This window comes from Astatotilapia calliptera, chromosome 18 (assembly GCF_964374335.1).
Source record: "Astatotilapia calliptera chromosome 18, fAstCal68.1, whole genome shotgun sequence".
In the NCBI taxonomy this organism is placed as follows: Eukaryota; Metazoa; Chordata; class Actinopteri; order Cichliformes; family Cichlidae; genus Astatotilapia; species Astatotilapia calliptera.
In genome coordinates this window covers 12,845,113-12,864,956 of record NC_137439.1, presented here as the reverse complement: position 1 = coordinate 12,864,956, position 19,844 = coordinate 12,845,113, and the positions used below count along the sequence as shown (strand labels likewise).

Here is a 19,844-nt window from a genome sequence, read left to right as displayed (position 1 = left end):
ATCAAAGGAAAAGGCACTGGACTCGGGGAGAACGAGCATGTTGCTAACATGAATTTAAAATTCTACACAGGGTTCAACTGTAGATCAACCACTTATATACTTAAAGGACAATTAAAAAAGATACTGACACTTTGAATATGTAGCACTTTCTGTGGCTGAAGTAACAAAACTGGAAACAAAGTTTTCTACATAAGAGATAAACCAAATATCTCACTTCCCATATCTTGTTTCTGGCACTCGGATAGTCAAGTTGTGTCAACTTAGTAATAGATGACAGTCCAGTGATGAAGCAGAGCAGGCCACAGAGCTATCGACCAAACTCAAATCAAGTTTATATATTTCTGTTAGAAAAAACTAAGACGGCTGATGACAGAGCGACTGACACCAGAGTGAGGGAGGTAGAGATGGAGAGGCAGGGATAAGTGTGCATGTCCCTTGGTCGCTGAGATAAATGGGGGCACAAGAGAGGACTCATCTCTTCTTCATTAGTGTTCACACCGTGACAGAAGCGGAGGAGGTGACGACGAGGGTGCATTTCCACCTTGGTTGTAAATGAGACATCTTTCCACTCCACGTCTCTGAATGATGGGGGAAAGGGAGGTGGGGAGGTATGCATCGGTGTGTATGTATCTGAGGACGGGGTACCCGAGGGGATGCAGTATGGTGCATGGTTAAAAAAAAAAAAAAAAAAAAAGGTTTGAAGAAGAAGGAATCCAACTGTGAGAGAGCAAGCTGACAGATGAGAAAAAGGGAGGCGTGAGGCATCTGTCATTAGAACTCAGCGTGACACCTATTGAATGACGATAGGAGATGCAGGTTGGGATAGGGAGTACAGAGTGTGGAAGGATATGGGTGACAGATCGCAGACCTCTAAGGGAATTGGGCTCCCAGCATGCAGTGGGAATGGTGGGGCAGCAGGCAGCAGTAATCCGGATCATTAGCTGCACAGCAGCCTGCTCTTCAGTGCACAGGCAGATATTAATTGGAAAGATAAGCTGCGATGAGCTCAAAGAGTCCTGCGCTCTGTCATATAGTTCTGTTATCACTCATGCTCTTGGACAACTGCCATGAAAACTTACACTTTGGGTGTGTGTGATACGGCACGTCTCAGTGGTGTACGTGCAAACCACCATGCTCTCATAGTGATAACTCAAGCAGGAAAGTGAAAAAATTCACATTTTCATGACAGCAATAGTTTACAGCAGCAATGTTTCACATTTGTCTCTGTCTCTCTCACACACACGCACACAGACAGACACACAGCAGGGACATGAGACCAGCTTTCTACCATTCTGAGCGCCTTTGGGAGGAACCTATTATCCAAGAACAAAGAAAAACGGCACAGCAATGGGACGCTGCTGATGTGACGACACCACAAGGCTTCCTGTTCTTTTGGGAAGGCCCGAAAAAGGCTGTAGGATATGGCCCTGCAGGGAATCCTGGGAAAAACTTTTTTTTTAATGAGGTAACAAATAACTGCAGCTGTGCTTTCAGAGAAGGATAAGAGAAGAAGAGCAAGAGCAGAGGAGAGAGCTGAACAAAAAGAGAGGGCTTTTTGTCTGGTGGTCACGGTGAAGTAGTGGGATCATCCATTTGAACGGCCCTAATATCTGATAAAAGCTCAGTCACGCAGCTCCTAATGCTTCTGCCCTCGCACAGCGGTATCACAATGGAGCAATGGTGCAGTGAAGGAATGTGCGAATCTGAGAGTGAGTCAGAGACAGTGAAAGACATAAGTGCATCCCTTACAACTCTGGATCAGTGCGCGTCTCTCTGTAAAGTATGGGCATGCAGTGTGTTTGGATATGCGCGACGTACACATGGAGTGAATACATTGATCATATTGTTACACTGCTGGGAAACACTGGAGCCTTGACGTTTATATGGATGGTATTTTGTCATGTATCACCCACCTAAATGTTGAAACAGAACAAGGCCAAAGAGTTTACCATGTTTATTTAAATTGCATAATTTTTCTTTTTGTCCACAGAGATGTAGCAGGATCTACATCTACAGGAGGGGCTACAGACGTGGGTAAAAACACAGAGAGATGAAGCTAAACACATTTTGCAGTGCAATCGCATTTAGAAAGTGAATTAGATGCTGAAAACAGATTTGATAAAATTCTATTAAATGCCATCCCCACTAGAGAAGAGATAGAAGAAAATGACAAGTAGAAGAGAATAAACAATAAAAGGAATACTGTAGATAAAGATATATACAACTGTAAGAATTATCAGTGATGTATTTGGTTGCGTATGTGTGTGCGACTGTGTGCAAGAACTGCAAACAAAAGCGTGTATGTTTTTGTGTGAGCACACCTGGAACATCAGTTTTTCTGAGCCTTTTCACAAACTTCTCTAAGCCTGCACGAGTGAAGGTATTTGTTTTGGTCGCAGCCACTAGCGAAGAGATTGTGTGTGTGTGTGTGTGTGTCTGTGAGAGAGAGACTATATTTGTCTGAGACAAAGTAAGAGAACAAGGGAGAGAGAGAGGGAGATAGTGGGTGATGTGAGATGGCAGAGAGAGGAGACAGAGGAAAAGGTGTTGTGGTAGTAGCAGTGTATCGAGTCTGCTATCTGGCCCGTGAGCTACACAGCTTCCGCAGTCAGCCACTGCTCCTCCATCCCCTGAGCACAGAATCCGCTATGCACAGCGCAGGCAAATTTGTTTCAACTCGCCGTTGACCCCGCGAGCTCCTCAACTCTCCAAAAGTGGCTTAAATAAGCTGCGGGGTGCGCGCCAAACAAAAAACACAAACGCGCAAAGACGCCTATTATGAATCCGCCGCTCTCTCTGCCTCCCCGGGGAGGCTGAAAAGCCCACACGCTTGTCATCACTGCATGACATAGGGGAGGAGAAATGAAGGCACAAAAACTTGAGGGGGAAAGACGATAGTATGTATGAATATGCCTTTATCCATGAAGAACAGAAGTGTGGCTACTTCGTACGATGACCTCACTATTTCATCGGTTACTTTCTTATCCATGCAACCATTCAGCACCAGAAACTACATGTATTACTCCTTTCTAACTGTCTGAATACCAAGCACTCAGATATCTGGAGGCATTGCTACAGGGGAATACCTCCAGGAGTGGATGGGACACAGTGCATTTGAAAGGTGACTTTGCCTTTATTTAAACTCCACTCAGTGACTTGAATATGCTCATGTTCCCATCTTGTTTTCCTGTCATAATTCTCTTTTTAATATTATCTGTCAAAGCCTTTTAAATTATAAAAAAAACAACCCCGTCCTCCATGCTGAGGGGATTGTGAGTTCATAGCACCGGCAGATTTAGTGCTACAATATCAATTCTTTTTGGGAACGCAGGAAATGCTTGGGTAGCATTGCAAATAGCAAAACACCCCATTATGATTTTTTTTTCTCTCTCCCAGAACATCTAATTTCCCTCAAAATAAAAGCGCACATTAAACACGAGCTCCTCCTCAAACATTCGTTCACTTCCTCTCATCTGGGCTTCACAGGCTGGACAGGACGCGAGACACAATTTTTGCTACCCTCTTTTCCTCTATCAAACGCCACCCCTACTCTCTGTCTCACATCACACAATATTTCATGCCTCCTCCCTCCCTCACTCTCTTCTCGCATTAAATGATACTGTTTATACACACCCAGCATCTATCATCCCATTTCACACCTCCCCCGGCTTGTTTATCCGCCTTGGGTGCTGGGGAGACATGAAGGCACCCTCTCTTCTTCTGCCCCTCTCTCTTCCTCGCTCTCTTCCCCCTTTGCCTTCCTTCTCTTCTTCCCTCCAACCACTGCTGGCTGCTTGTGGCCGTTGATATACGAGGGCTTATTAAATCCTGGCGGTCTTGTTTGATCTACACTGGGGGAGTTTGGGTGGTTGCGAGAAAGTGTGGTAAAGACACAAGTCATTTATTCCACTACTTGTTGTCTTATTCTCCTGGGTCTGGTGAAGATCCTGCTCGAGGCAGCTTCTGCTAACTGCTCGATCCTCCTGCATGCTTTACCTTCTGTACCCGTGTGTTTAGTAATAAACGCTCGAAAGCGGCGCGTTGGGGGTGACAAAAACAAACACTGCCGTGTTTCCCAAGGAGTGCAGTTAGGGGATTTGTGCAGAAATCAATGACTGCAGTAGCCACCTCACCATTCAGTATGCTTAAAAGCACACGTGAAGCCAGGATAGGAGAAATGAGAAAATCAAGGTGTTTACATGCTCTATAATAATCCTGTTAGTGTAGATGTTGTGCTTATTATATGGAGCAGGCCAGCTATTGGATTTTTTTTATCCCTTATTGTATTTTTGAACCATGGATGGCATATTTTAAGTGAATTTGTGAGCTGTAGCCTGAAGTGGGGTTTTTTTCTGTCAGAGCATTTTGACAGTTCAGTTAGGGGACATGATATGTAGAAAAAACTGACTGCTTTCACGATCTGTATGCACACCTCTGTGAATGTTTTCACAAAAGCACCAACGTTCTGAAATGGTTGTCAGCTTATTTTGATTTAGCTTCAAAATGTGAGTTTTAGCCATCCACACTCGAATACTCATTTTAGGGCCAAGAATGCACTGCCACGTCTAATGATCTCTCCTTTAATCTTTGTCACGGCAGCACTTTCTCTGTCTAAAGTCTTTGTCATGTGGCGCCGTAAAATGTTTTTTTTAGAAAACCATTTGTGTTTGTACATCAGAAGTACACTGCAGCATTACTATTCATGTTTGCTTTAATCTGCTATCCTAATTCAGGAAATTAAGTGTCCTATTTACATACATTTTAGGAAATGAGTTTGCTGCAGAAAGCTGAAGTGAAGGTAAACACACTGGCTGACTCACAGAGTGAGTGAATCTGATTGATCCAAGTGATTAAGTTTAAAAGCAGGTGGGTACGACGCAGTTTAAGGAGGGCAAGTGCACAGAAAGAGAGAAATCTTGAGCGCTGCTGATCCAGCATGGTGTATCTTGCAGGTACGGTGAGAGTGTTGTGCAGTGATGGGATTTAAGCATCTGCTTTGAAGTAAAGTATACCGTGGTTGCCCGCTATAGCCTCCCCTGCATGTCCCTCCTCTTTCCTGAGTGAAAGAGTAGGGGATTACTGGAGTAGGGTAGTGGTGGTGGGGGGCTTTAGGGACATGTAAAGCAGCATTTCAAGGGAATCAGGCCTGCTTTACAGACTCCCGAGACCCTGAGACCAGGCCCTCATCTCCCTCTTAACTTCAGCTGCTCTAATCAATCTTCTCTGCTCTCTTCATGGTAGAGAAATGTGGAGAGGGTGAGAGAAGCAGAGAGAGGGGTAAAGGAAAAAAGCTCAGAGGAGGGAGTGAAGAGAAAGAAATAGGTGAAAAGTCTGGGATTGGGTTTCGGACTTGGAGCGTTCGCTCTCTTCCATTTAAAAAAAATAAAATAAAATCACTCAGGGCACAGCTACTGAATATACATGTCCCGGGTAGCGGTGAAGCTCCGAGCAATCACAGTCGCTCATTCTTTCTGCTGTGAAGTTTACTCCAGACCGTCCCACGGAGAACTGGGCCTCCATGTTGGAGCTGTTTGACGAGTGCATTGGGGCCTGGCTGAGAAAGCCGAGAGTCTAGTATTAGCATTGTAAAGAGATGTGCGCAGGGCCCTGCTGCTGCCGAAATGGCAAAGCTGGATCTCTGATGTCATTGTTAAGTGATAAGGGAGTTATCCGGACAAGCTACAATGACTTTTAGAGGCAGCAGTATTAAAGGATAATTGGCAATAAAAACAAAAACAATTAGACTTCCCACTGCTATTTTGGAACGCTTTGAGGAGCAGAGTGATTAGAGTTTGAGGATGGGTGATAAACTTAAATAATCTGTCCGAGAAAAGAAAAATTCACATGTACCAAAATACAGAAAAGCTTCAGTGTTTAAAAAACAAACGCAAGTTCTTTACTAAAAAGCAAAATAAAGAAGCAACTTACGCCATCAAGGCTGGATGTTTTACTTACATACTGAGCAGTGCTGTCAGTCCCTTCAGATTGAAGTTCAGCCAAGACAAAGCAGAGATACTGCTGTGAGCTCGTCAGGGGCTTGTTGAAGAATTCGTCGTACCTTTTCTCATCACCCAGCATAAAGGTGGTTGGAAGTGACGCAAGCTTGGCAGCAATGTAAGGCTTGGTGGAATCCAAGTGACGTCGGTGTCTTATGACAGAACTTCTACTTGATTTGAGCAGCTGGGGTAGAAAAAGAGAGATTTCTCAATAATACACAACTTTGGCTCTTTGGTCAAAAATCTCTCTTCCATATACACAATGGCATCCAACTTCTCTAAATTTCATCAACTCCTCCTAAAGTCTAAAAAAAGCTTTTGCACTGGCACTAGACATCCAGGTTTGGTTGTTAGCATGCCTCCAAATAAGAGATAATGATTGTGCACAGCTAAAATGGCCTTTGCACAGCAATATAACTGCAAACAATGCAGCCAATCTACGAAGTGAGCAATTAGCACTTGCTCTAGCACACAAACTCAGCATGACTGCCAGCCCGGTTAATAAATGAGCAGGCACATACAGCACTGCGGCATTGTGTTTTCAGCAGCATTTTGTTTTCTGTCAGTGATGTCTCATGCACTGCTCCAGATGTAGCTTTATTAAATCATTATGTCGGAGGGAGGAGACAATGGCCTGCTCGGTGTTTAATGACTCAGGGAGTCCCATCTCTCTCCCTCTCAGTCTCTTCTGTTATTTCTACAGGGAGCTTGAACAATAGCGATTCAGACCAACGAGCCTCGCAGTTTACTTAAAAATTATGCTATTAATATTTAGGCATGTCATTTAGCTTAAATTCCCTCATGGACAAGGAAGACCTTTATTCAATGGAATATTAAGGCAGTCATAAATCTTTGTCCTCATTTGAATAACTCATGTAAAACTTTGTCTACAGGCGGCAAAGCCTGACTATAAACAATTTAAAGAAAAATATAGAGGTAGAGCAGTAATTCTTTTGACTACAATTGTGAAAATGACCACACAGTTTGATTGCCTAACATCTACAACAATACAAATAATTAAACAAAGACCAAACTATTTTATGTACACACAAATTGCTATATTCAACAAATGGGCAGTGTCTGCAGACCTGGCATTCACTCAGGACACTCCCCACCTAGCTGAGTGAGTCATTGTTTAAAATCTCTTTCTTCTGGCGCCCAGGAGGGTAAAGCTAATTAGTTTCCACTCGTGACTTTCTACCCAGTTGGACCAGAGAGTGCTATTTGGGACCCTGACCTGGCACATTAGCCAATCAGACATGGGCTGGCACTCACCTCATCCATGTCCATCTCGTCTGGATTCTTCCACTTGCGTGTCACCGGGGACATGGGCACCACAACGATGTAGTACCACCTGCCATGAAAAATAAAGCTTGTGTTAAGAAAGACCGGCCGATGCACGTACACACTGAGAACAAAGTGGGCCAAGTGCATTAATAGCACAGTCAAAACAAGGAGGCGTACTTTGACGGTGATCCTTGTTGGGCTGAATTCAAAATTTAAGTAAAACACATGTGGTTCCGACCAAGGTCGAACACCAGCAGATTGGCAATGCATTCGCCAATTAATTGCTAATCACTAAGAACATCTGCCATGTAGACTGGAACAAACACAATCCCAGTGAGGGGAGCCTTCAGCTAGCATAGATCCCCATAGGATTCCTTAGGTTAATAGAAGCAGCTATGTGACTACTCGTGTGTGTTCTCCTGCTTTCAATAAGAAGACCAAAATAGAAGGAAAAGAAAGACATTAGTAAGACATTTAAGACTTTACAGTCAAGCTAAGAGGCTAGGTGATGAATAAAGGAGAATGCTTTGGAGAATGCATTAGGTTATATATGTTTCGTCTCTGCCCCGACTCTGTCTCGGGTACAAGTTTCCCCCCCGATGCAGCATTTGACTACTTGTAAAATCAGGTGCTGCTGACAGCAAAAACAGCTGCTTCTCTCCAGACCTCAACTCTGTGATTCAACAGTCACTCAAGTCTAGTAGTGGGAGAAGAGACGTATAACAAGGCTCCTCACCCCCTCCCTCTTACCTACACACCCCCTCAACCCTCCCATCCCCAATCACAGGCACTCCGTGGCTGTCAATCTGTGCTGGACCTTGGCCAGCCCTGACAGCCCTGTAATCTTTTTTACCAATCAACCCCGTGTACTCCCCCTTTACACAGACGTGTCGCTATGTGTGTGCGTTCGAAGGAAAAGGGTCAGGTGCAGTTCTCCTCTTAACAATTTGCGTCAAAAGATAACACAGCTCGACCTGATGTTAAGTCTCAATTATCATCAGCTGCCGTGTCACAAAAATGGCTCAGAGTAAAAGTTGCAATCCTAAGTTCTCGAATAGTTTTAGTAGCGATCAGACACACGTGTCGCATTAGGTCCCAAATTTACAGTTTCGTGGCTGTAAATTTTTGTATTAACATCAATTTTAAAATGATAAATGTATAACTTATATGCATCACAATCTGTGTACATAAAAAGCAAAACCTGTTTGTTACTCCTGACTAATAACAATCATTTTCTAGCCCAGAGCAAGCCTGTGTGGTTAGTCCCCATCAGTACGTACTTGACACGAGTGGTGGTCTGGATCTTTGGCAGGGTGATGTTCATCTTGCCACCTTGAGCATGATGTGTCCTGGGCTTGGTCTGGATCAGGTCAGGGGCAGTGCGGATGGACACCTGCTGCTGAAGACCTCCGGCAATGTTGCCCCTGCTTGTCAGTACAAAGGAGTAGTCTGTGTCTGGCTGCAGCTGCGTGATCAGCTTCCTCTTCAGGTTTCCCATCACTTCCACGCTTTGCTGGTTATACAAGATCTGTAAGCACACGGGGGGGAAACTTGGGAGTTGTGATTTACGGCAGCACAGATATACAGCCTGAATATCGTTTGCTCACACGCACCACTCTCTCTTCCCTCTCAAACGCACACACGTGGAAAAAAAAGAAAAAGAAAAGAAAAGCAAAAACAGTATGGTCCTAAGGGAGATGCCCATCTTATCTGACACCTCATCTCAAGTGCTTCAAGCGTCGCACTCGCCCACTGGCGCATATCCAATGTTCTTTTACACCTTAAATTGTCTTTGCTCCCCTATCATTTGGGTGGGAATTGATATATCACTTTGACAGATTATTACACCTCATAAACGAGCATGAATTGGGATTTTCATAGTTTTTGTGCAAATACAAAAAGTGACTCAATCATATTGTGATAAGTGTCAGCACCTAATATTGCTTTTTCATATTACAAATGGCTGTACAGCATGTCAGAACATGTTATTGAAGTAGAATAAGAGTTGTTGTTTTTTTTTAATCCAGCGTTTTTTAATTTAAATTGTACTGCAAGTATTTTGTCTGTGCAAACTCAGTTCATATTCAATCTTTTTTGCACCTCGTGTCAGCAATGGCCGTCTACCTGGCTGGTACTTACCTTAAAAGGTGCTTGGGGTTTGTAGTTTGGTGGCAAATCCCAGGTGAGCAAGACGGACGTTTTCATGACAGCTTTGACACCAAAGTTCAGGGTGGGGAAAGCTAGGATGAGGAAAATCCACTCATTAATACCTCAAGTAAGACATCTTGTACACCACAAAAAGTAATCTCTGTGCATAATTTCATTTCACACTACTATAAAGCAGCACACGAGCAAGTCGCCCCTTCAGTAAACAACGCGAACATATTCTGCTGTAATTCCTTATGACCAAACCTGAAAAGCCACAGGAGTGTTCAGAGAACATTAACAATCGCATTCACGCTTGATTACAGATCATACAAAAATAGACTCCATTTCCCTGAGCCTGTCCCATTTATTGCCGCCCATTCACAAGACACACTCAACAGGCCGAGATCACTGTGATTACCAAGAAATGCATATGACATGAGGAGTGGCAACATGTGTCTTAAAACAGGCATTGTGCATGGTTATAAATAAGAAATCTTTCATTTATAAGATTATAAAATGCATGAGAAGCTACATGCTGGGTAACATTTAGATTTGTGTGTAATGGGAGGGAGGACGAGGAGGCATGGTAATGTGACTGTAGCGTGTAATGAGATTAGTACTCTATAAATCAATAAACACAGTCATGTACTACAGTATGCTGAGTGGAAGATGGGAAAGACACAGCACCGATAAAGTTTAAAACAGAAGCGAGTGACATGTGTTTATGGTGAGCAATGACATGACTGTGCGTCTAAGAGTGCCAATGTTTATGCAAGCACGTCATTATGTTTTCATATTAAATATCTCTGAAGTGTTTATGTATAAATGTTAGTCAGATGTCCTACCACTTATCCTACCATTCGACATGGTCCTGCTCTGGATGCTGGGGCTGAGGGGTCCGCCGCCCTTACTGGTGAATGCCTGCACCCGGATGTCGTAAGTGGTGTCAGGTTTAAGGTCCTGGATAGTCATGTGTGTTTCGGTGGTGCGGTTGGTGCTGTTTGTCTGACTGTTGATGTCCCTGTATACCACCAAGTAATGTGTGATCTTGCCATTCCTTTCCGCTAGCGGCGGGGGCTTCCAGGTCAGCTGGGTGCTGGACTGCGTCAGGCCCGTAACTTGGAGGTTGGACGGGAAGCCTGAGGGCACGTCTTCGGGTGTGCTGATCTCCTTAACGTGAGGTTCGCCGATGCCTGCACGGTTACGCGCGCTGAGGCGGAAGACGTAGGTGGCGCCTTTGTGCAGGCCAGTGACAGTATGGTGGTCGTCAGTCTTTCTCATCTCGCGCGAGGTGTAGGTGTCCTCATCGGTGCGCTTGTACTGCAGCTGGTAGCCCATCAGCTCCCCCACCATATCCTTGGGGGGCTGCCATTGGAGCAGTGCTGTGTTGCCCATGGTGGTACTAATCATCATACTGGGTTTGCCTGGCACTGGTTGAAGTAAAGATTTAAATAGGAAAAAATTACTTGCACTTTAATTGCTTTATAAGTCAAAGACATATTTTTCAATTCACATCAAATTTGTGGCACTTAATGAGTAAAAACCTGTATTCTATCTAAAGGCCACAAGATGGCGATAGTTGTGATTGTGACGTCTATGGAAAAGACTTGACCTCTGTAAGCACTTGGCTGCTCTTAGTCACTCGTTTTGGGTCGTACTGAACAAAATACATTTTGTAATCTTTGGTCGTACCATGTTTCAACAAGTTTGATTTTCTTTGGTATTTTTCAGTCGTTCATTGTCAATCACAAATCATTAGCCAAAGTCATTACTCAATGAGCAAATGATTTCCAAAGCAAGACTCCACACTAACAGACTCACATGAAAACCCCACTAACACTGATTCTGACCTGCTCCAGTTGTGGTGATGACTTTAGCTTTGCTACGAGCACCATCTCCCTTCAGGGTGTATGCTGCTACAGTTACAGAGTAGGTGGTTTCAGACTGCAGCCCACCAATTATGGCCTCCTGTAAAAGTGAAAAAGAAAAAAAAAAATCACAAGGTCAGATGTTAACAGGCGTCAGTGAGCCTGAGCGAAACCTCTCCAACCACCCTCTCACACAAGCTCCGATCCCCTGACAAACACACAGCACCAAAGGAAACCGCAGTAAGATTAACCCCCCTTCTCCAACCACGTGTGGGTTCTTGAGCAATTAGCCTAAAAACAAAATATGTCAAACTTTTAATAGAGAAAGAAGGCACACAAACAGGCCCAGGAACTTTTCTTGGTACTGAAAAGCTCCTGTACCTAACTGTAAGGAACACGCTGAACCCATTAACTAACAAACCAACTAAATTAATCAGAACATCACCCGTGTGTCAGTTTTCATGCCTGCTGCATGGATAAGCATGAGATAATACCCAGAGGAGCTTAAGTTCATCGCTAAACAGACTATTAAAACCCACAAAATAGTACACCGACTGTGGGACTGCTGTTAAAACTCTTTGAACATAATCCTTCAGATAAATAAACATCAGGGTGATTAAAAATTACTTTTTTTTTTAAGAATAAGATTATTGGTACTTATTCTCCTCTGGCTGATTGCCCAAACAGTCTCTGCACAAAAACACAGACACACTACGGTGAATGAACAAATGAGTAACTCAGCAGTCAGGAATGAACAGACAGAAAAACAACTGAGGTAACACACTGTTACGGCTAACCTGCTGCAGTGCTGGCACTCACTTTACCACACTGCATCAGTCTGAACAAAAACACACCCACACGCTGGAATTAAATACTCTGAGCTTGAACAAAGCCCATATCCAAACAAACAAACAGAAACACACACACAGGAATACACATACTAATATACATAAATGAAGGATACACACAGTATACATGCACGTAAAATGTGCACATCAGCACGCACACATTGGTACACACACACACGCACAACAACTTAATGCCTTCGGCTTGAGCGCACATGCAGGAGTTGTCCGGTTCTGACTGGAGCCGCTGAGAGGACGAACACACAGATGCCTACGAGCCTTCCTGCCGGAACTTCTCACAAACTTCTCAGACGCTTGGAATATTATACAGCCTTGCCCTAACGCGGTTTCTCCAACTAATGAAGTTTTAATTTCCTAACCATAGAAGAACATTAAACAGTCTACATAACCCAGCGCTGTTTGACGGTGGTTTTTACTGCCTCTCTCTTTAAGGGACATTTGGTGCTCCCCTGCTAACCTTTAAGAGGGATGAGGGTGAAAATGCTAAATTACTGTATCATAAAGCCATTTTAACTTTATGGAGGAAGTCTCATTACTTTAATCATGCAAAATGGCTTTAACAATCTCAGCAGTGGCAGCTGCACAGATCGGTCCTCTCTTCATTCTGACAAGGTTGATTCAGTTCTAGCAACACTTTTAAAACTCAGCAGAAAATAGAAAAACCCAGGCTTCAAAGTTCCCTTTAGAGCAAATGCTTAGAACAGCACCAAAGGGCATTATAGAGATTAACAAGTCGACTAGTTATAGAAGTGGATTCTTCTCTTCAAGCCTCTCAACACCACTATCCTCACTAGAGTGGAAAAATACCAAGAGAAAAATGGGCTGCGCTGTTAAAACAAATCCCTTCAGATAACTTTTTGCTCAAGATTAATATTTAATGTCCTCTATATGCATCTTTTGCTTTTTAACGCCAGCCAAAATTTCCCGAAAGCTAAAAAAAAAACTCCCTGAGAACAAAGCCATGGGTCAGTAACGCAGGCTTATGTTTTCAGTGTTGACATCTGCCTCGTACTCTATTAGCTACCAAGCACAAAGTCTGCTGTGGCCTAAACATGGCTGCTGAAGAAATAATAAAGATGTGTGAACAGATGTCCTCCTCTGACAGCGTGTAGCTCGCTGTCTGTCAGGTGTTAATCAACGCATTAAGAGGAGAGGGAGAGGAGGCGAGCCTGACTCATGCCATGTGGGTGTAGCTTGAGGAATCCGTGTGCCGTGCAGCCAGGTTTCCGTTTAACTTGGTGCTAATAGCAAATAAATACGACAGCGTGCGCACTTCCCACTGGCTCGTATACGAAACTAACTGAAATAATATATAAACAGATGAAGGAAGAACAAAAAGAGATCAGCCTCAGCCTCTACAGGTGGTTACTGATTCATTAAGTTTTCCATTTGAAATGTCGGCAGGTGAAAAAAAGGAGTGAAAATATCCCAAATGAATTCTTTTTTTGGACTTTATAAAAGCTGAAAACCTTTTTCTTAACATATCTTTGCCCTTGTTTATACACTGAAAATAGGATCCGTTAGTCTGGCAGACTTCTACTGAATTTTTTGACTGGCTACAGTAAGTGGCTCTGCATTTATGCCAGTGCAATATGACGTCTAGGGGGTAATAAGCCATAACAAAGAGCTGCTTGACAGCCACGTAGCAGCGAGCTGCAAACCAGGCACGTGAAAAGAACATGAAAGGCTGGTGGCAATTTCGGAGATGTGTGGAGCTGATAAAAGTCACAGCTCCTCCCCTCAGATAGACATGTCATCTGAAACAGCGGGGAAGACAGCAGGTTAGGCGAGGCCGATTAATGTCGGCATCACACGGGGATAGTGACACAAAGCCTTTGACTACACTGTACTCTCAATGGGGGAAGATGCTTCATGCGCTCTGTACAGAATTGCCTCAGTTCACCTGCAACTGCCCAGCTGTTTCTACAAGGTTCTTTCTTCTGGTAAAATAAGCCTGCATCAGATCTTGCTTTGAAGTTGTAGGAGCTCTTAGACTAAATCACACTAACTCTCTCTCTCACACACACAAACACACGCGCGCAAACACAAACACAAACACACAAAAGAAAACATTTGGACACACGTTTCGTGCTGCGGTTATGATCTTTCCTGAGGGTTCACACAGAGTAGATTAAAGTCACACACCTTGCACAGAAATTAACACACATCCACACACAACTCATAATCCAAACACACAAGCACCCCCAAACTGCAAAAAGGAAAAGAGCTTGCCCTGCAAGAGAACCCAGCAGCACACATGTGGGTTACTCACATGCTCGGTGGATTCCTCAATATTCCACTGATGGAGAGAAGACACAGGACACAGGGTGGGGAGAGAAATGAGTCAGAAACAACACAACAGCCATGGAAAAAAAGCGCTCGTCTTTTTTTCGCCGACAGATGAATGTAGGTGTCAGCAGAGTCGTGTGGTGGAACAAAACAGTGGGATAGAGTGTGATGGAAGAGAAGGAGTAAAAAAAAGACAAGTTGAGTGGCATACAACAAATTGCGTAACCATAATTGTAATTTTTTTTTTATTGTTTAAATGCACTGCCTTGTTTTTGGTTTGCCTATGAATCCAACAAAAAGCCCCCCTCTTGCTCAATCAGGAGACTTCTATTCGCTATGATGACTATTACACTTTGGATAAGAACTGTAAACTCTGCACAGTCCGTGAAGCATTTCCTTTTTTCTTACAGAAATTGAGGGAAGGCCTTTTATTCATTATATTTCAATATGTATTCAAAATGTTCTCCTTGCTCGCTGTGCCTGGCCAAGTGATTCCTGGGGGAAGTGAAAGCCCATTTCGTGCCGCGGGGCTCCGTCAGTGCCGAGCATGAAATCCTATTACCAGTGCTGCTATGCTAGCCCTGTGACATCAAACCCCATCGATGCAGAACGCCACCGCTGGCGTTTACCAGCAACGTGCTCCACAGTTCAGTTCCTGCAGAGGGGTTCACTGATGGGTGGCCCGGCTGACAAGGGGCAGGAGAGATGACACTGTTGACACTGATGAGGGACAAAGTGGAGAACAGAAAAAGGGGGTGGGAGTGCGGGTGAGGACGGTGGAGTGGGGGAAAAAAATGTTATCATTAGGGTGCACGAGTATTGTCACAGCTGCTTGTACCACAGAGGCGAACACTCAAAGGGGAGAAGCAATTGACGTGGCTGGGACAAAAATCAATATTTAACCACCAAGAATTACTGTGAATGGGCCGGTGCCCCCAAATGTATTACATAATATTAACTCCAGTGGCGTTGTACTTGCTAACACTTGTGTCCATTAACTATACAAACAAGACCAACTTAATGTCATGCGTTGTCAAACACTGAGAAAACACACGAAGAGCTTCTTCATCTGCCCAGCATCAACACTTTGCAGGATCATTTTATTAACATGACCAGAGTTTAACCGGGCAGGAGTCTGCAAAAAATACAAATACTTGGAAGTAAAGCCGGTCCTCCTGATCACCCATCACTCCCTCCTTGCTATTCTAGACTTTCACAAACAAAAGGAGCAAGCCTCACACGCTGCTGATTTATTGTGCGGTGGGGAGACTGTGTTCATCATCCTCTATTGACTGTTGGCATATGAAAAGACAAAAGACCCAACTTTTCCTCCTCCCTGTGGATGGTCTTTATTACCAAGCAGTTAAGTGAAGTATGAGCAAGGCCTCTGTAAGGTCTCAGTTGTGACTGGTTGAGGCACACGGCACATCAAAAACTGCTGCCTCATGCTCCCCAGACATAACGGGGCACTAAAGAGTACCATTAAAGAACAGCTGCTGCTTAACTCCATGAATAACAGTTTGCAATGTTCCTAATTGCTTAATTTGTTTACTGTCAACTTCACTCAGTATGTCAACAGAGCAAGCAACACATTAAGGTTCGCAAGAGTTCCTATCTCATCTTGGGCTTAATTCCTTCCTATCGGAACTGCTTTTGCTTCTTTCTTTCTTTTTTGTTGCTTAAATCCATGGGAGAATTATAAATTATCCTCCATTTATATTTCAAATGCCAACGCAAGCTGAAAACACATCATTGCTGATAAGCGTCGTTTGTGGAAACGGAGCGGTATAATTTGCAGGCGGGTGAATGCAAATGTGATGACATGGGCTGAGATGTGTGGCTATAAAAATGGGAACGAGGGGGGAACGAGTGATGTGGAAGAGAAGGAGCTGTCATGATTGATGGAGTGAAACGGGCTGAGGTGCTTCTTTCTCTTTTTTTCCTCCCCCCGATTCCCATTCAACTCCAATCTGAGGCGGCGAAGGCCGTAGAGGCAGTGAAGCATTGCCTCGCTCACACAAACTACAAAAACGCATGAGTGGTCAAACAAAATGAACCTGGAAAGTAGTGCTGAATAAAGGCAAACTTGTGCAGAAAATGTATGAAATCACAGACAGCGGCTAATGGCTTCAAACTCAATCACAGCACTTTCTGCACACTTTTATGGATGTGTATATGAAATACACTGCCACAGAGGTTGCCGCAAGTGCACCGTGATGGAGCAGACCGTGTGGTGTGGGAGCTGCCAACTCAGGTCCAGGCCACTTTTCCAACAGAAGTATTTGCAAAGGGGTCGATAACATCACACTGTTAACATGGCCTCTGGTTTAAATTTAGCAGGGAAATGAGGGCGCTGTGTGGGCTCCTGCTTGAAAAGAAAAGAGGCGCTTAAACCGCCCACGCACAGCCGAGCTCTCCTAGCTCTCCTCCCAGTATTTCAGCTAACCCTGAGAGAGGGCGAAAAGGAGAGGAGCCAGAAACACAGAGACAAAGAGAAGGGGAAAGGTGATAGCCATTTTGACAGGATCTGCAATTCAATCAGTCGGCTTAGAATCGTGATTGAAGGTGAGGCTCAGGTATGATGTGAGAGCCCTGGAAAATTTGGATTTTTCTTTTCCTCTTGGCAAGCTTACTGTGAATCCAATTCAGGTAAAAAGGGTGGATGTGGAACCGATTTCACAACACATTAGGGAAATTCATGAGAGAAACACTATGGGATGTGCCAGGATAGAAGGATATTGCTTTTTTCCCGTTTTATTCATCATCAATTACAGGTGTGCGTATGAGGGATTTGCATGTCTCTAGGATGACTCATGAACTCCTCTCGACCAGCTGGAACACCTACTACAAGGTCGGTCTAACAAGTGATCGTGTTTGCGCATGTTATCTTTGCTAGATTTTTTTTTCTAGTTGTTGTGGTGCGTGAATGGAAAGATGTGTGACAAAGAAGGGATTGTTCTAAAACCAGTTGGGCGAACAAGGATAAGGGACCGTTGGCTGACTGTGTGGTCTTTAATGACGTCTGGGCAGGTCCTTGCAGGTTGGTTACTCAGTGCTGTCTCAGAAAACAATCTGTTGAGATGACTCAATCAAGGGTAACCAACCTGCACGCAAGCCTCTGGTAATTACTCAATCAGCTTTTTAAGCAGCGAGAGTGCAAAAGGAGGTCACGGCAGAAAAGGAAGCAAACCGAAGGGAAGGAGAAGAGGAAAATAATAGAAGGTGTGAGAAGAAATTTAGCCGTCTGCCAGGGAGGGGACAGTCTGTTTGAGAGGTGTCCTGGACACTAGACTGGAACATGAGAGCTATCCTGGGTGCCAAATTACAGTGCGTCTTTGTGTTTATTGTGTGAACATGGCACAAATGAGACATGGCAGGGAGAATTGTTTGCATAACAAGTAGGGTCATGTTTAGTTCAGTTTTTCCACAATGCAAAACAAAATCACGCCGAACATGTCGACGTGGAGAAAACACTTACAGGAAGACAAGCAGCCACCATGTTTTCTCCCTTTCCAGATCAAGCGATGCTGTCCTGTCTGTCAAGCACTCTTGTAGACAGTCTGATAACAATGAACTGTCAGTAGCAGCTGCCAAACACTACTGCTGTAAAATAAAGGCTGACTGTGCTCGGGAGTCAAGGCAGTTCTCTTCGTCCAGGTGAAGACATCGACGGGCTGTACTGCATCAGTCAATCACTTGCTGTGGAGACTTGTGTGAGTTTGACAGCCACATATAAATGATTTATGATGTTTTTCTGTTTTGTTTTGTTTTTTAAATCACAGAATATGTCATTACACAACTGGAATCCACAAGCTCCTACTTATCATCTCTTGGGATGTAACACACTGATTCATCACATTGTGACTTTAACAGTGTTTCCACTTGTGTAATGATGAGACACAGGACAGCAAACGAGGGTTAATAACTCTTCTGAAAGGGCAAGGCAGTTTGCACTGCTTGGGAACTGAACCAGCAACTTGTTGGTCTGCCACAGCTGCCATTTATCAGCAAACAGAGCTCAGATAATATATATATATGTGGGTGGTTTTCTTGTGGCCAGAGAGCACTTCCTTGTTCAAATTAGATGCTTTTGTGGAAGACCACTGAGGGCGGGAGTGAATGCGTGCTCGTGCAAATGTTACTCCCGGCAAACAATCAGAAGGAGGTTCTTAAGCTGGTCTCTCCTCTCTCAAACACAGAGAGAAAAAAAAGCAGTACGAGTGCGGTTTTAAGATATTCATGAATCTCTGAATCCCTCTTAAGGATTACAATCTCTCATCCATCTCATGGCGTTGCACAGCTTTGGGCCATTCCAAGAAGCTTGCATTAATGCGTAAAGGACGATGTCAGGAAAATAGCTCTAATTTATAAACATGGTAACAAGGCAGTGCATATGTATTACTGCTAAAACCGCAAAGAGAGGTGCATTGATTCCACTAAGCCACATCCTGATGTAACACATAAAATATTTAATAGCTATTACTGCAGAATTAAAGTGGATCTTATTAGGACAGCTAATCTAAAGCTGTAGGAGCAGGGTACCAATTTAGAGTCAAATGTCACATGTGGAGATAGATAACAAAAAAGAAAAGAGGGGAGGATGGAAACTCCAGTTGACAAGATAGAAAATTCCATGTGTGTCACCCAGTATGGGGGAAATGAAGTGTGAACTCAGACAATGGAAGAGAATAGGGAGGCAGTGGGGAATGAAAATAATGGTAAATGAGCATAAAACAGATATAGACAGTGAGGAAGAAGAGCAGAAAGACCAGGCAAGAGTAAAACATCATGCAGTACCTGGGCCTCTGGCAAAAAAACATCCATGATGTTAGGCTGGCCTCGCGGTTCTCCGTTTTCGAGCCGGGAGAAGACGACCTGGTAGCCTCGGATTTGGCCGTGCTGCTTCCCCTGCAGGGGTGGCTTCCAGGTGACTCGGATAGCTGTGGAATTTATGGCCTCAACCTCCACTTTCCTCGGGGGTGCTCCCGGCACTGAAAATCAGACAAGGACGAAGGGCAGATTAAAAGAGTAAGACAGAAACACAGACAGATGGAGGGACAGTGGAAAGGATGAGAAGAGAGCAAAGAGAAAGAGACGAGGTCGTGACTTATCTTATTTTACTTCGTTTTGTAATGACAATCCAAAACAAATTCTGGGGTGCTGTGTATAATGAAGTGATACATGTACTGACCATGAATTAATAATTTCTAGTCACTTTAGACCTTCTAAGACTACTGCGTCCCAAAAACATCCCTTGTGGGACAGCATGTGGTCTAGCAATGTCTGTAATGCTCTTAATTCCAGAATGAAATAAGCTGTGTTGCAGCAAACTTCAAACACATTAATTATAGTCGACACTCTCTTAGGAGAAGCCGCCCTCTATCACACTG

At 43.9% G+C, this 19,844-nt stretch overlaps 1 protein-coding gene across 23 annotated transcripts in view; it reads right to left on the bottom strand.

Annotated features, from left to right (window-relative positions):
* The window catches only part of LOC113009894 (receptor-type tyrosine-protein phosphatase F), a 163,044-nt gene that overhangs the window by 27,696 nt on the left and 115,504 nt on the right, over nucleotides 1-19,844 (bottom strand). For 10 of the 23 annotated variants that reach the window (XM_026148492.2, XM_080293122.1, XM_080293119.1 and 7 more), the window contains 8 exons: nucleotides 19,252-19,445; nucleotides 14,438-14,464; nucleotides 11,282-11,399; nucleotides 10,277-10,861; nucleotides 9,423-9,523; nucleotides 8,564-8,811; nucleotides 7,272-7,350; nucleotides 5,956-6,180 (listed from right to left, as the gene is read on the bottom strand). In XM_026148492.2, coding sequence (XP_026004277.1) covers nucleotides 5,956-6,180; nucleotides 7,272-7,350; nucleotides 8,564-8,811; nucleotides 9,423-9,523; nucleotides 10,277-10,861; nucleotides 11,282-11,399; nucleotides 14,438-14,464; nucleotides 19,252-19,445 — 1,577 coding nt within the window. The remainder of the gene's footprint in view (nucleotides 1-5,955; nucleotides 6,181-7,271; nucleotides 7,351-8,563; nucleotides 8,812-9,422; nucleotides 9,524-10,276; nucleotides 10,862-11,281; nucleotides 11,400-14,437; nucleotides 14,465-19,251; nucleotides 19,446-19,844) is intronic. The other 13 variants (XM_080293127.1, XM_080293130.1, XM_080293131.1 and 10 more) reach the window with 3 other exon arrangements.